Raw genomic sequence first — 16,877 nt, 5'->3', positions numbered from 1 at the left:
ATTCACTTGTACAACGCCGTAAACATGAAAGAAGATGACAAATATAGTTACTTACTTTTAAGCGGATAACAATACGCCAAGCAATACGCTTTCTATGTTTCCGACTTGTGTTTCTTGTAGATTCTTGTAGCATAAATAAATAAATTACTTCGAGAATGGCGCAAAAGTGCAATGTCATATTTTTCGCGGTCTTCAGCTACAGCAGCTGCATCTCTTAATCGCGTGAGTTTTACAGAGCGAAAGTGCATACAGCCAGATATCAGAAGTAACGTTTTTATAATTGAACAAGTTTACTTTTTCGATTCAGTAATGCATTATTTATTTATTAAAAGAAAAACACATAAAAATATATAGGAAAAGATTTTTTTAATATTTATGGATATGGATATGGATAAGAGACTGTGCGTTTTTATAAATCTTTCATCAGAAAAAATGACAATAATTTCCCCGTTTGTCAACTAGTTTTACAGTCCTTTCTATATTTTATAGTTTTATTCGTGACAGAGTAATTTGTACGGACAAATAGTCGTAAAGATCCATCACATTTTCACAGCGTCGTGTAAAAGGTAGGTACATTGTGCCACCGTTCTGTACTCCATCGTTTCACTTCGCGATGGAATACAAAATTCCGCGGTCGAATTGTCGGAGAGATCCACGGCATTCCGATCGCGCAACATAAAAATGGTTCACCTTCTTACATTCCATGATTATCGCCCCCGTTCTATATTCCTTCGAGGTCTACGATTATTCTACGTTTCACGGTATTATTCGCGATGGAATAATTTGCGCGGGTGAATAGCCGGAAAGATCCAGCGCAATCCGATCGTGATGTGCCGTGTAAAAGTGGCTCACCTAGTTTTGAGGGACATTGTTTAAGCTCTTGCCTCCACGTGCGACACGGCCAACCGCGTTGATTTGAGGAGGATAATTGAGTGAAAGAAGGAAGACGTGCAATTAAAGCCGGAGTGAGAGAACTCGGAGAAAACCGGATACATCGCGACGTGAAGAAACGGAGTGAGACGGGATAGTCGGCGAGATGAACTCGACACGAGTAACAAACAGACTTTATGACGGTCCTACATGGTATTATATGTTCAGGCTCTAGTGCGATTAATTTCTTTTTTAATTTTTTCCTGCAGTACTATCTTGATGAGTGATTGCGTTGTGAAGCCTGACATTTCAGTTATGACCACCCAAAATTTCCAAAAGGCGCCAACATGTCTGCGTCATTTATTAATTTCTTCAGAAAATTAATCATTATAAATATGTCCATTTTACATAAAATTTGCATTTCAAACTGCATTTGCTTCACATTGCTTCACATTGTAATTTTCCTAATTTTATTTCAAACTCTCCACATAATATTGATGTCACAATATTGATGTTTACATATTCGCGCGCATGTCGAATTAATTCAAAAATATTCAATGGATCGTTTTGGGACAGGTGAAATGTATTGAATTTAACAATTGAATTTACATTTTTTTTGCATTACGAGAAAAAAATCGTCGATTTTTATTTACCATTAGAATGAATAATAAATATGACAGAAATGAGTTATTAGCTGAAAAATAGACAAAATAAATCTCAGAACGATCATAGAGATGCTGAATTGAATATTTTGCACGATGCAGTTTTCAAGTCAGCCGGATTTGAATTCGGTATCCGACATTTGGTGGAAACTTTGGTTAGCGATCGGCGGATACGACTGATCGATACGCTTTCTCGGTCGACTCTGGTCGATGCGCGCGCCAGGATCTAAAACGCATCGCCCGGTTTCTCCGGGGAGTTACGGCCCCAGCGGCGAGCGATTTTCCTGTCACTTTCACTGATACCCGCGAGAAGAACGCGAAGAAGCCGGCGGCGAAGCAACGTGGACGACATCGAAGAGTGTCGGTGAGATTGCGAATTTACAGCGAGGTGCAATCGAGAGAGACGGAGACTCGTTTCCCCGATTCTGCGCGTCTGCGACGAAAGCGCAAGAGGGTGAAAGGAAATGGCAGCGCATCTCTCGGTACGATGCGACACGGAGAAGGATAATAAAACGGTTTACGGAGGCGGGAAGAGGGGCTGCCAGAGCACCGGATAGCTCGCACGCTAATCTTTCGGACGCGTTAGAAAGCTGCCGCTTTCCTGAGAGACGGTAAACCGATGCGAGAGATACCGAATAGAGATCAAGAAACGCGAACGTAAGGATTTAGTCTCTTGGATTAGACAATCTAGCTACAGGGGATTACATTATTACAAGAGTTAGTACGTACTACGAGACAGATCAATATAGTATAAGAAGATTAATGTTTGATATCACGGTAAATAGGGAAAAATTTAAAGATATTTATCGAACACTCAGGAAAGTGTGTGTGTTGTGATTTCCTCGCGGAAAAGAATCATATTTATATCTATACGTAAGAAAAATGTAAGAATAACGTCGCAAGCGTAAACTTGCAAGTAGACCATCTGAAAAATTAAGGAGAGAGAGACCACGAGAATATCGAGGGAAAAAAATCAAGAAAACGAAGCGCGTCAGCATTACCAACTGCTTTTCATTCCCCGTACTTTTCTTCCGCAGCCTCGAAGAAGCAAGGGTTTTCTTCGTTCTCCCTCGCGCAAGAGAGAAAGACTTTTCTGCCATCTTCCCTCTCGCGATTCATCTCAATTTTTCTTCGAGCTTTTTGTGTCCAATTTCACCTCGCCTCCCTGCCGCGCCACGTCCTCTTTCTTTTTCCCCGTCTATCCCTCCGCCATTCGCGGAGTAGACGAGCTCGCTCTTCGTCTTTCACCCCGTCGCCCCTCCTCACTCGCCCTCATCCTTCTTCCTCGTTTTCCCCGCACAATTCTACCCTCTCTCGCACACATACACACACTGTCTCTCCCTCCTCCGTTCCTTCGCCCTTCTCATCCATTTCACAACCGTCGTTTCATCTCTCTCTCTCTCTCTCTCTCTCGCCCTCCTTTTTCTTGTCTCTCGGTCGTTTCATCGCTTCTTCCACGACCCTCCACTCGCTCCACCCGCTCTCCCAACCTTTCCCTCTTTCGCCGCGCACGTTGGTTCCATTTGCTCCGTTCCCTCTTCCCCCACCTTCCTAAGACGCTATTTTCTCGTGGCCGCTTCGCTTCCACGGTTATACGCCACCCTCTTCTATCCTTCTCTCTGCTCGCCCCAATGTCGGGGAGAGACATCCTCCCCTTTTCTTTGTCCCGGTTCTGTTCGTTTCTCTTTTCCTCCCTTTTCCTGTAACTTTTTCTCTCCCTCTCTCTATCTGTGTATCTCTTCTTTCTGTTCTCTCCTTTTCCTTCTCCTCCTTCTGCTTCAACTCGCCTTGCTACGCCAGTTTTTTTCTCCTCGCAAGGCGCCTTTTACATTTTTCCAGGGTTATCGACGCGTCGCCTCCTCGCCTCTTCTCGGAGTTCTCCCTTTCGCGCGGCTACCGTCCTCGAGACGACGGCGTACCAACCAGCTCTTTCTCTGGGAAAACGCAAGCGGAAACGACCACCCCGTCACGCTTCCCTTTCATCCCTGCTCTTTCGCTACCCCGTGCCATTTCGAGTTCTAAAACGGAGAACTCAAATCTTCCAGAGCAGTCTTTTTCTCTATTCTCCTCTTTCGCGGTCTCGTTCTCTCCCCACTTCTCATCCTCTCCTTTCTTTACGCTGACTTCCATCTTAACTTTGCCAAGATGTAAATGACAGAGGGGACTAATAAAATCTGCATGACGACCGGCAGATTTTGCATAAAGCACTACATCGTCCCTTGGACTTCACTGTTATGATAACACAGAATTTCTCAAGCAATGTATAATATAAATGTCAATTTGATTCGACCGTAAGGAACGGTCGAGAGAGATGAACCCTCGCCCGCGTTAGTTTCTTTCAAAATTATCTCACAAAGCGAATGTAAATAGAATCCAACCTGGATGTCTTTATCTCGACGATACCTCGGTAAAAATGATCGAAAAGAGAAAAACGAAAAGTAAAAACAAGTTGACTTTTCTCACGAAGAATCATGCTTTTGAGTACCGGAAAAGACATTTGAGATTAGAAACGTTGCGCGTGGCTTTCATCATACACGTATATCATACGTTTCTGCGAGATCTCAGTGGCGTGAAACGTGTCGCCGAAATTGACACTGCGAAAAATACATGTCCGCATGCTGCAACACTTGTTATCTATCTTCATCGCATACGCTGCTTCTACGATTTTCTGTTAAATATTTTCAGCTGAGAAAATAACACAGGATATTGCTTCTTCCTCGCAGAGGTGAGATTATGATCCAAGCGCACAGAGCTGAACAGAAATCTCGCATTACGCAAAAACTTTACACCCGCGAGATGAATTACCATGACGCCAAGATTCTTACAGTGCATCAAAGAGAACTGGTAGCACGCAGACTTATTACTTTTATTATGTAAGAAATAAAAATCCGTGTAATATCTCATTTATGTCTCGTTTCAATCTTCACTTAGCTTTTCGCGGTATGCGATCTTAAAGATTTTAAAGAAAATATTACTTTGTGTTTCGATGATTAGAGATCTGAATTTTTATAGTCACGTACATTTACACAAAGGCAGCAGAAATTCAATTAGCACCAGTAAAGAATTTGAGATATCAAGAATATTTAATTTGCAGGTAACCTTGAGAGATACCCAAGAAAAGAAGACTTTGATGATACGTTTCATCGGGAGGTTGATGAAAGTATCAATCGATAAAAAAACATCAGGCTGGAATTTATAGACTCACACGAGCGCAATTATTTTCTGGTACTCGGCTTCGATCGATTCCCTTGCTACAGAAGAGAACGAAAAACGCAGTCTATTTTTATCGGAAAAAAGGACAAACGGAAAAAAAAGAAGAGATAAAAATAGAGAGAGAGAGAAAGAAAGACAGAAAAGAGAGAGTTGAATTAAATAAAGTGTAATTTGGAACGAGATAAGAGAAAGCAGAAAAGAAAAGAATGCAACAAGCCCTAATTTATGTTCGTAGAAAGATAAACTCGTTTTTCCAAAGATTTTAATACTACTTTTCTTCCCAACCGTACTTCACGAGTCTATGATCAATGCAAGCTCATGTTAATGTCGAGATCTTGGAAAAAAGATACCTGCATTGCGGATCTTGGTGAGTGAAACTCGAGCTGCACCTTTCTTGAAGACCTGAGTTAAAATTTGGCACGGGATGTGGACTCGTTCGAGTAAATGCTCCTCTCAACGGATTGTTATCTTTGTAAGTTGAAACGTTGCAGGACCACGATTTGCCCGAAAATTGAAATTGCGGACGAAACTAAATCTGTTACATTCGTAAATACATTCATGTAGATGGAACTCAGCTGAAGATTATGCCAACTCTTTATGATCTTTATTATAATAACTCTTATAAAATGTTAAATGTCGTATTAAAAGTTTGCAATTTTAATTTTTGAGAATATCAGAAATTCGGAATTTTTAGCATGACAAAAGTTATTAAAGTACAAATATCGTTTCGAAATAAAATTATTTTTTTGTTGTCACAACAATTGTAAAAGAGATATTTAATAATATCTGTGATTTTTTCATGGATGTACATATTCTTAGCAAAGTGCAAAACTAGTAATACCTTGTTTAAATTAGTTTTAGAATTCGAGACAATTACATTTTTTAAAAGGCATATTTCTCTCTGAAAGAAACCGCATTGAGAGCAGGACTAGTAAGTATCGAAATTAATTATTATAATGTGGCAGCACAATGTCCTTTAGTCGATATAAAAAGCACTCCCATACGCGTTGTCAGGTTTGCGTCAATAATCTTCCCACGTTCGTCCACGCGGTTGCAATCGTGTGTACCCTTCATGGAATGACCAGTTGGTTCTTAGTTGACACTTCATGTTTCAAGCATAACTAATAAGTAACTGGTATAAGATAGTTTAACAAATTTATATAATGTGGCACGTAAGTTTGTACAAAGTTAAATCCTCATTACAATATATTTATTCTAAACTTTTAATTCTCTCTCAATATCCGTAATTGTCAATTCTCATTTCAATCTTTTTTAATTCTTAACTCTTAATTTATACTCAACTCGGTTTATTCAATACTGAGCCTTTAATAATCAATTTTTAACATTATGTTTAAGATTTTTGAGTATCGATACAATTCTGAATCTGTTAAAAACTGTGAATTCACAATTTATTATATTTAATAAGATTATTATATTTTGCAGTCTTATTCTTAACACAATGTTACTAATAATAATAATTTATATTGTAATAATGGCTATGAATGATACGACGAATCGTACAACCCATGTTTAAATGCATGTGCAAGGTGACTGAGGAAGAAATTCTAAAGCATCTCGTAAACGAGATATCAGGTCCTTTATAAAGTATATAACTGACATAGATTTTAATAGCAAAAGGACGGCTAGACAATTTTTCCAGCCTCTTCTCGCCGGGATTTTCCATTCTGACCATGCACAGTAGATCGTGAGACGAAGAGAGAGACGTGAGAAAGAAGCGTATTAGGAAGAAACGTCACTTTGTTCTATGATGACCGTAATGAGAACGATAGTCAGAGAGCGAGGCCTCCATCGCTCGGTCCTAATTTCCGTCCTGTCTTATACCGTAAGGCATAACAGTACCGCATTCCAAATGCCCTTCGTTTCTTCGTTTCTCTCCGTTCACCTTTCCGAAAGCGTCTGTTCTTCCGACCGCTCACCTGTTCCCCTTCGCCCTCGCCGGTTCAAGGAGTCTGCGTTAAGTATGTACATAGTATTTCAGATACTTTACGACATAGCGAAACATCCTTTATCTTTCCTCAAGATATTTTTTCCTTTGCCGAAATCTTAAGTGTATATGGGAAACAAAATTTTTTAACTTTTATCGATGATTTTTATCGAAATGTGTAATGTGAAAATGTATAAATCGCAAACGCTTGTTAAGAAAAGAGCTCATCTGGCAAGAACCTGTCTCACTGTTATTTTATAAATCTTCTCAGACATCTCCATGGGTATTCAGCTCTGTTTTTCTTTTACCTCTGATAATTCTCACATACGGGTGCGCGCGTGTATATTTTCGAAGGGAAGGAAAGGAGAGGCGAAAGGAACGACGCGACGGGGACATTTCTCGAGATGGAGGGAGCGGACGCACCCGGAACCGTCAATTTCACCGGGCGAAGAGAATGGCAAGGGAGATCCGTGACACGAAGAAAAACAAGAAAGGAGAAAGGAAACTAGATATTTACTCTACGCCGCGATACGCTGCACAATTAATCCTGAGCAATACCAATATCGGATAAGAACTGTCAGATCATTTTTAATTGCAATCGAGAACGCTGCGCAATTTCATATTTTTAAATTTTATTTTACTTTCGCACTTTTTTGTATTTCACATTTTGTATTAAGTAATACATTCGTGAGAGATGTTTTTGAAAATATTAATAGAAAGAGAGAGTGTAGTTCATTTTCTTGGTATTATACAATCAAATATTCCAAAATTAATTACAATTCTTTTATCGAAGTTTTTGAATTTTGATATTATGAAAAGTTTATGAACATTTATTTGATTAAATTTTATACCTACTTCTGTATTGTACCGTATACGTTGGTTTAGTTTAAAAAGCAAAACTATAAATGTATTATACCAAACTCACTGTATAACGATGTGATCTATTTTCATTCTATACTCTATTTTACGTTTCGTTATCACTAGTTACCTCCATGTCTGAACATAATTTATGGATATATTGAATATAGTTTATATTACATATAAACATTACGTGTTCAATGTATCAATGCCAGTTGATGTGAGTTTTCTTGATGCTGACAGTCGCATTAAAATTGTGACTGTCTTGAGAATGAGACCTCGTCCTGAATGCCGTCACCTGCGCGTCAAATGTGGTCAACGAAATGACGCAAATGGACAGAAACAGTATGGATAGATACAGAAAGAAAATGGAGAATTCTCTGTGACGTGTCTTTTAATCTTGGCATCTTTACGTTTTATATGATACAGTAAGAAGAAACAAATCTGATTCAGTTTATTAGTATATTTTTTCTTATGCCCCAATATATGTATCATTTAAGCAGGATTATTTTACAAAATCAATCACTTCCGTTTTTCTCGACAGTTTCTTTTAATAGAAAAATTATATATAAAAAAAAAGCAAAACTGACAATGAGTGTAAAATTGATAAATTTGAAAAATACAGGCGTATGGAATACCTATTAGAAATTCGTCATGTTCGAATTTCACGTATTCCGTAAATATTTATCATTTACAAGAACTTATTATTTAAAAATATTTGTTGCATTTACTTTAATGCATATTCGAAAAATCTCGACATGCAATCTTCATTTTCTCGTCTTCGTCAACGAACTCGATGCTCTTTTCGTCTAGCCGGCAAGGCGGGATAAATGAGGGTTGCGGAAACCGCCCCCAAGTACCACGTGATCACGAGCGGGGGATTGCGACCCCTCGAAATGTGGAGGGTAAGCCCGATCTCGCTCAAGGTCGCACGTGGACCAGCTACGAATGATATCTCGGCTCGGCTTGACATTTTCCTTCCCTTTTCGCGTTCGTCGAACAACTAGAAAAACTGAAAGATCACGCGTGACTTTTTTCCTCCCACTCTCTTTCTATTTTTTCCCCGCTATTTTTCTCGAGCGTCGCAAATTTTACGGCGTCAAATATTCTCGTTGTATTTCTCTTCTTCCACGATGAAATCGTATGCTCTATTTCGGCTCTAGAAATTACCAGCGCTTCTTTGTGCGACTATCTCCGTAAGAAGTAGAGCCGAAGGAAGCATCTCGAAGCAGACCGGAGAAAGGAGCAATGAAACGATGACGGTAACGACGTCGCTAAAGCAAACCCGGAGCAACAGCCGGATGGAAAGAAGAAAGAAGAAGTCGGAGAAAAGGTGAAGGGAGGGAGGCGAATAGAGAATAGCGGAGAGAGACGAGCACCAGTTCTTTGTTGTGTTCTGCAGCGTTTGAGCAAAAAGCAGTGAAGGGATGAAAGCGGAGGACGAGAGAGATGGCAACGGGGAAAAGAGAAGGAGAAAGCCGGGGGACAGATGGCCCTTTCAGACAACGAGAAACTCCGTAGATAAGACTCGGCATGCGCGAGTGAGAATGCGAGGGACTAGAAGAGGGAAGGAAAGTATTGAGGAGAGTGGAAGAGAGAGAGTGACAAGAAGGATAAAGAGAAGATAAGAGCTGAAACTACTTTTTCGAGGAAGGGACGTGGAGAATGTAATGAACGATGGGGAAAGGTGGGGAAAAAGAGAGGGAGAGAGAGAGAGAGAGAGAGAGAGAGAGGAAAAAAGATAGAAAGCAAAAGTGAGACAGATATGATGGGCAACAGAAGAGGATAGAAAACGGGTGACTCAGGCAGAGAGTGGATCGTGCAGGCAATTTCTGAGGACGATTAACAACGAGTCAACTAAGAGAAAAAGAGATTTTACATTTTTTTTATATTGTATAATATATAAAATAAACAATATCATAAATATGAATTGATGAAACTTTATGCAATCTGTGATTAAGCTTACAACTATATGCGCGGCAATTCATGTATAATAGATATCATAGATTGAGAATCTGCAATATTGCATTTCGCATGTTATGTTTGATAGGTAGTAATGATGGTAATTTTTACTCCTCAACTCCGCGTCAAGTCTTAGAAGCGACAATATGAATGAGCATCTCACTGCATCTCTCCCTCTTCTAACAAATCTAGTTTATCAGTGTATCACCAAAGAGATACTGAACCAACGAAGCTCCAAGAGATGTTACGTGTGACATTTACGTCGTAATCTCAAGAATAGCATGCGAGGCGCAATGCTCATTTGTAACCTGATGGAAAGTGCCGTGGGCTAGAGTTACACATTTCGTTCCGAGGAAATTATGCCGACAGTTTTACGATCCAGTAATCGACAATGTCGATCGTTTTTTCTTTTATACGTATACAAGTAAGTACGATACACTTTAGTAGTATCACTTTATTACGTCATGCATTATCAAGTGAATTAAACTGACGACTGCGAGATAAATAACATGTAATTCCAATCCTGCATTAAAGTCAAGTGAAACAAATTTAAATGAGGCAAAAGGAAAAAGAATGTGCACTAGTTCGCTGGAGTTGTATGCTTGTAGCTACTTTCCATATTCATTTTCTATTAAAATTCTCTATCATATTAAAATGAAAAAATTTATGAAACCTGAAAAAAGAAAGTAGCAGAGTATAAATAAATAAATGGAAAGGTGGAAGCCTTTCTATCAATTTTATACGATGGAAAGAGATGATCGTTTTGATGATAATTTAACGCACGATAGTTCACAATGCTAGCACATCTAGCAACCTTAGTAATTATATGTATAAAATGGTCGATCAGCACCGCTCCTTTTTACGCCGCGGCGTAGGAAACTCCTTTCTCCTTTTACCAACGATACTTGACGACGTTTTACGTCTGAGCGTTTTTTCTCTTTATTCCGCGCGAAGAATACGTACAGGTGTGAACGTGCCAATTCTAATATAAAACCTTACGCGTTTCACCATTGATTTAGCCAAATCAAATCGATTTTTAACCAGAGATTGCCTAAACAGAACAGTAAGATCGAGTTGATATTATTCCTAAGTAATGCAATTTTCTCGACAAGCAAAAGTAATATTCAAAAACTAAAGTGCGCAGTGCACTTTTTCAAAAACAATATTTCATGAGAATATTCGCAATCTTAAAATAATATTGGCGTTTTAACTGAAAATACAGAGCGTCGTAGAAATTCTTGTAATTCGGGTCTACAATAAGTATTGTATAAGAAGGAGGTACGAAGACCGAGGTACGTATTCGATTAATTTAAGCATGTTCGCATTTCTTTTCGTTATTCAGGAATGTTTATGTCATTGAAAAAAGCTTGGAAAATAGCGGTCTAATCGATCCAAGGGAGCTTTTTATGTAAGCGAGTGCTAAGGACAGGATGGAGAAATCGACCGGTGCGCTGTCCTTCACTCCTCGCCCTTCTCTTTTCTCTTCCTTATTCTTTCTGTCTCCTTCATTCTCCGACGTAGCTACCCTCCCTACGTTCTTTTTAAAGAAGAAACGGGACGTACGGAACGTCGCGGAGGAACGAGAAAAAGAGATGAGAGCGAAAGACAGGAGGGTTGCCGATAAGCGAAAGAGCGAGGGATGACTGCAATATAAAGGAGGAAGGAGAGAGGGCAGGAGACTGAACGAGAGACGTCGACGAAAGAATACAGGCGGAGGTGGAGTAGGAGTATGGTATGGTGAAGCTGAAGGGGGGAAGGGAAGGGAGACCGAGCAGGGGAAGGGAAAGGGTAGGTAGGTAGGTAGGTAGGTAGAAGGAGGAAGAGGAAGAAGAGGTGCGCGCGAAGGCAGATCGAAACGCAGGAAGGGAAGAAGAGAGGCTAGGGTGGTTAGGTTAGCTGGATGGTACCAAGGGGAAATCAGAGGGTGAAGAGACAGAGAGGGAACGAGCCCGGGGAAGCAAGTGGGCAGAAGGGGAAGAGCGGACGGTTACACGAGGCAGAGAGAAGAAAGAGAACCATCTCCATCTTCTCCCTCCGTCGTTCCTTCTTCTGCTATGGCTCTTTTTATACTTTCCTCTTTCGCCCGTTCGAGATATATACCAACACGGATGCGATGGCGGGTAGAGAAGAGGAAAGGAGAGGAGAAAAGAGTAAAAGAAGACAGAGAGAGGGGGGGGGGAGAAGAGAACGGCAAAGTTCTCTCGTTCTTCTGGATGAGTCAGGCGCAGGTCAGACGAAGGGGGAAGGACGGACAGGAAGCCGAGTAGAGGAGAAGCAGTGGGAGAAAAAGAGACAGAGAGAGGGTAGGGGGTAGGGGAGGAAGAGAGAAGAAGAGAGATCGCGCAAAAGAGAGAGGCGGCAACGATGGTTTAGCCGGGAGAGAACACGAAGACCCGAAACGGGGACAAAGAGAAAATGACAAAGGCGAGAGGGGCGGTCGATTCGATTGGAAAGGCAGGCAGAGGGGGCCTCTTTCCTTTTACCAGCGTTTTCTCCGTATTACGTCCCGTACTTTCCGTTGTTCCTACGTGCGCACACCAAGGCACGCACTCGTAGAGCGACATATAGAAATACAACACACACGTACACACACGTACACACACGTACACACACGTACACACACGTACACACACCCGCGTTCTCTTTTCTTTCCGTCCTCCCTCTCGTCTCCGTCGACCGCCAGTCCTATCCTTCTTCGCCCTCTGCGCCGTTCTGCCTCTCGATGTCGTTCTACCGCCTTCGTCCTCCTCGTCTCGTTATTGTACATACTTGTGTGCGTACGCGCGCGTACACCTCGTTTCAATCGTTGTACGAGGTTTCATGTCGCACAGCGCGATACTCCCGCGGCGAGAGGGCGGCTTTGTACGTGGGTGAACGGGAAAATGTCTTTTGAAACCTTTCTAGGTCGCTCTCGATCGCCCCACTGTCAGTGATACACGCGCGCGATCCCGTTCCACGCTAGCCGCTCCCGAGAAAACGCTCGTATCGCCACGTTCTTCGCTCGACGAGAATAAAGCCCCGGCTACCTTTTAGCAAATTTCGGAGGAATATGCGAGAAGAATGTATCGTCACTTTGGAGAGATTGAATTATATACGGATCGTACGACGATGGCTACGCACGATGGTCGTATTTGAATGAGATAGAGCGGCAAAAGTAACGACCGCGCAGATTCTCGTAACAAGTTCGAAGGCCGAAACAAAATAAGAACGGGAAAAAAGCAAGAAATAACAAACAACACAGATATATTATCAAATGTAGCGTTTGCACGTGCAGCTACGATTACGCGAATTATATGTTCGCGTTACGTATCACTTTTTCAACTGGATTTGTGATTTGTAAAACGAAAATTGCTATTTAGACATCAGAGATTACGAACCGGTTCCAACAGATAAGACACCTATCTGTGTTTTCATTGATTGACTCTCTGAATTGAAACGGTAAGTTGAACCGAAAATGCACACGGAAAAAGGAGGAGCATCCTCGTGTTGTTTACATTAATGCCCGTTCATTCGGACGACATAAGAGATTCTTATGTCGCGTCGCAAAGCTAAACATCATTCTATACACGCCCACTCGTCGCCATCGCGATATCTCACGAATGAAGTTACGAACGAGCCTGCTATTGAGACAGCGGGACTCGTTCTCGCTTTTGCAATTTGTAAATCCCGTCGCGCGGACATTACGGTACCGCGATCCTCGCGTTCCCACTCTTTTTTCCGCCGATTCGCATCTGGTCGTCCTCCGGAACTCGATCCTTGAATCGTGCCGGGTGGGGAAAAAAAGGGGCAGGATGAGAGGCGATCGATTGAAGAGGAGAAGAGACGCACGCTGAGAGACCGAGGAGAAAGGCGGAGAGATAAAAAGGAGCGAGAGGCAGAAGAGAGAGGTGTTGTTCTATCAAATGGCGGGGAAACGAACGCGAGGCAAGACTGAATTGAAGGAAGGTACAGTAAAATTGTGGAGAATGTGCACGCGCGATCATCAGAGTGGCCTAGATTCAGTCAAGACCTGCTTTCTAGGCAGCATTTCTCTTTATCATCGGCGGCGCACGAGCGCGATGTACAGGCAAACCGTTGGTTGGTTGCGCGCGGAGAAAATCTCGCGGGATGCGCTATCTAAGAACTATCCTCATCCTGGAAATTGGATTGGATTGGAGATTCACACTAAAGTTGTGCGATCCTAATTGACGCAATTGCATGCATTTCGCTCACGCTACTGATCGAAGCTAACTTTTCATGTCGCGGTTATTTGGAATTCATCTTGTAAACGATGTCATGAGAGGATTCCTAATATCGCTACGTAATTTTTAACACAGTTTGAATGTAAATATATATACGCGCACGTGGTCGCTACGAGATAATACGGCTGTGAAACTTTGCTGATTGATCGTCATTAATCAACAATTTTCTCACATTTGACGATCATTTAATTATCGATAAACTCGTTTATAACACGTACGTACGCACACGCACGCGAGTATCCGAGCCTTTCATCGATCGTGTCACGCGATGCGAGATACATTGCTGATCGAAGCACGATCATGACGAACATGGACAATATGCACCAAGCATTTCATACGGACGAGACGGGTGAAATGTGTGTCAAACAGAAATTTATTGATCCATAAATTACGGAATCGATATTTTCAATACTTTTATTAATATCGTTGAAACATTTAGTTAAAGCACCAAATATTTACAACTAATTTGAAGAATATTAAGAAATGGTGAAAAAAAATAGAAAGAAATAATGTTAACATATCGGGAATATGCATGAGGAATAAAAAACTTTGATCTCTAAGCTATTAATTTACACTAAATAATTTACTAATTCATTAACTTTTAATTTTTTTCAAATTAATTGCAAATATAGGAATGTAGAGGAATATGTTGAAATATTAGAAATGATAATATTTATTCTTAATCCAAAAAGAATAATTTCATTTAATAACTCGTAAATTTTTCCATTTCATTATCAAGACAAAACTTGAAGCAGATACGATTGTTAATTGATTTTTCAGTTCGGAGCAATCGATTGGTAATTCGTTCTATTAATGTTCATATCGAGAGATTTAAATGCCTACGGAAATGTTTCAACTTTCGATGTCATCTATCATGAAATCGGTGTAAAAGCCAATTGCAATTTGGTTTGCCAATATCGATACGTATTTATACAAAGAATAGACATAGAGATGACTTTACTGGAGCCTCTGTTGATCAGATAGTTTCCCTAGATCTACCGCGTCGAGGACACGTAAACTAGCTTTCTAGCGTCGCATCCGAATGCATCCCGCGCATTCGTAATCGCCGATTATTGGATGGTATCGCGCACGTGACCTACCGTAATGGTGTGACACGGCGGTTTCGCGTGTGCACGTTACGGACAGAGAGGATGAAAACCGCGTGGTTACAGACGCGCGCGCGCGCGCGCGCGTTATCCCGGGAGCCACTTTAATTCGTTAGCATAGTTATAGATAGATCGATGCGACGATAGACGGTCGTGTGCGTCTTTCTACGCACACGTATATGTTGAGATTTGGTGGTTGAAAAGCGCCTCGAAGTCAAAACAATCTGGAGCGCAATAAAGAAAAGGAGGAAAATCGATTGTCCTTTTATTTACTTTTTTCGAAACTTTTGATTCTTTAATACAAAACGCTTAGCTCACGTACAAATGTGTATAATTATGGATATAATTTATTATTGAAGGTTTTTATTTTCTTAAAACGTTTGCTCGAAAATTATTAATAATTAAGTCTTGTACTACTATGTCCGATAAATGTCTGATGTCTGTGAATGAAAATTTGGAAACAAACTTTCTATTTAGTAATCTATATTGAAATTAAATTTATAACATTCACGTATGTATGGTGAAACGCGCTTACACGATAACATTGTTCGCTTGCCTTTCGCAATTGGTTCATTGACTGACGTACTTGTTCAGGAAGCAAGCACGTGGCTACATTGACGATCAACGGAAGAAAAGTACGCCGTGGCGTAAGAGAGATCGCGATGCGGTGAACGAAGAGATTTTCAAAATGGCACGTCGGTATCCGCTCCGAAAAAATTTTCTCGCAAAAATCATCTCGTGAGAAAAAGATGTCATCGCAACTATTCCGATCCCGATGATTCGTCGAAATTGACAATTTCAATGGAGAGTTTGTGAGAGTCCTTACCTTACCATGACCTGACCCACAAATCAGACTGGTAGCAGCGGCAGTAGCAACGACAATCCGCGCGATAATCGGCAACCCCGCGATTGAAGGTCCTGCGAGGAGAAGAGGAGGGTGGAACACACACTTTCGCCGTATCAGGTGATAAACACAGGATTGCGAGGGCGCGAAACGGTAACGGTGCCGCCAGCCGCCGCCAGCCGCCGCCAGCCGCCGCCGAGTGTATATTATCCGTGCAATCACGCGTACGTACGCACGCACGCACGCACGCACTGCCGGTATCGCCGGTGTCAAGCCGTCGTCGCGAGAGACACGCACGTAACGCGTTGGCCACAGACAGCTGTCACTCACGAATTGCCCGTGAAAACGTCGCGGCCCGAAGTGGCATAGCGAATCACGGCGAGACGAAGATAGCGGGAGAGACCAAGAAGGCGCGGAAGAAGGGGAGGCGGGAGAAGGAGAGAAAGAGGGAGGAAGAGAAAGAGAGAGAGAGAGGGAGCGAGTAAGAGCGGGCATGCACGCACACTAGGGGGCACTGCGATGGCGGCGACGCCGACGGACGGGCCGTGCTCCGTTGCGGACGGTGGCGCAAAGCGATTAAGCGATTTTGTTGTGGACCCCGATTCTTCCCTTGGTCGGGGGCTCTCTCACTTCTCCCGCCGCGCCGGCCGGCCGCGCTACGCCGCGAACGCGAACGCGCCCTAGAACGGAAACCCGGCTCTTTACCCCCGCCATGTGTTGTCCGATCCCCACCGCCATCCAATATCGTCACGGTCCGTGGGTGCTGCGTCGCAGGGCCGTCCTTTCCAGTCTAGGGTAGTCGGTAAAGGGGCACTTTTGTGTCAACCTTTGAATTTGCGAGTGCAAGCGAAGTTGCAATTTTCTGTTAATCTCATTTCAATGTCACGTGTGTTTACTTGCATTGGAGACTCGTTAAATTGAAAACTTTAGCGAGGAAATTTCGAATCAAGTGTCAATCCACACGTGAGAATTTTTCGCGAAGTAAGTTTTTAAATGCAAATCTAATTATACAGTTATAACAACTAAATAAGCAACTTTTAATCTTCGTTATCTGAAATATTTGGTCGTTTTCGGTTTTTTAATTGTTCCATTGACTGATTATATTATATTATGTTACAGTTATTAAGTAAATTGCCTTACGACAGCCCTGAGTCGTTCTCTTAATCCCCACTGCCG

The 16,877-nt window shown here is 41.8% G+C and overlaps 1 protein-coding gene across 1 annotated transcript in view; it reads right to left on the bottom strand.

Moving 5' to 3' along the window:
* The window catches only part of LOC105283022 (protein bric-a-brac 2), a 47,404-nt gene extending 30,563 nt beyond the window's left edge, over window positions 1-16,841 (bottom strand). Inside the window, exon 1 of the mRNA XM_011345417.2 lies at window positions 15,684-16,841. Coding sequence (XP_011343719.1) covers window positions 15,684-15,691 — 8 coding nt within the window. The 5' untranslated portion in view covers window positions 15,692-16,841. The remainder of the gene's footprint in view (window positions 1-15,683) is intronic.
* Window positions 16,842-16,877: the final 36 nt, after the last annotated feature.

Source organism: Ooceraea biroi, chromosome 14, assembly GCF_003672135.1.
Source record: "Ooceraea biroi isolate clonal line C1 chromosome 14, Obir_v5.4, whole genome shotgun sequence".
NCBI classification, from domain to species: domain Eukaryota; kingdom Metazoa; phylum Arthropoda; class Insecta; order Hymenoptera; family Formicidae; genus Ooceraea; species Ooceraea biroi.
The sequence above is the reverse complement of the archived record's forward strand: the minus strand, read 5'-3'. Positions and strand labels throughout refer to the sequence as shown.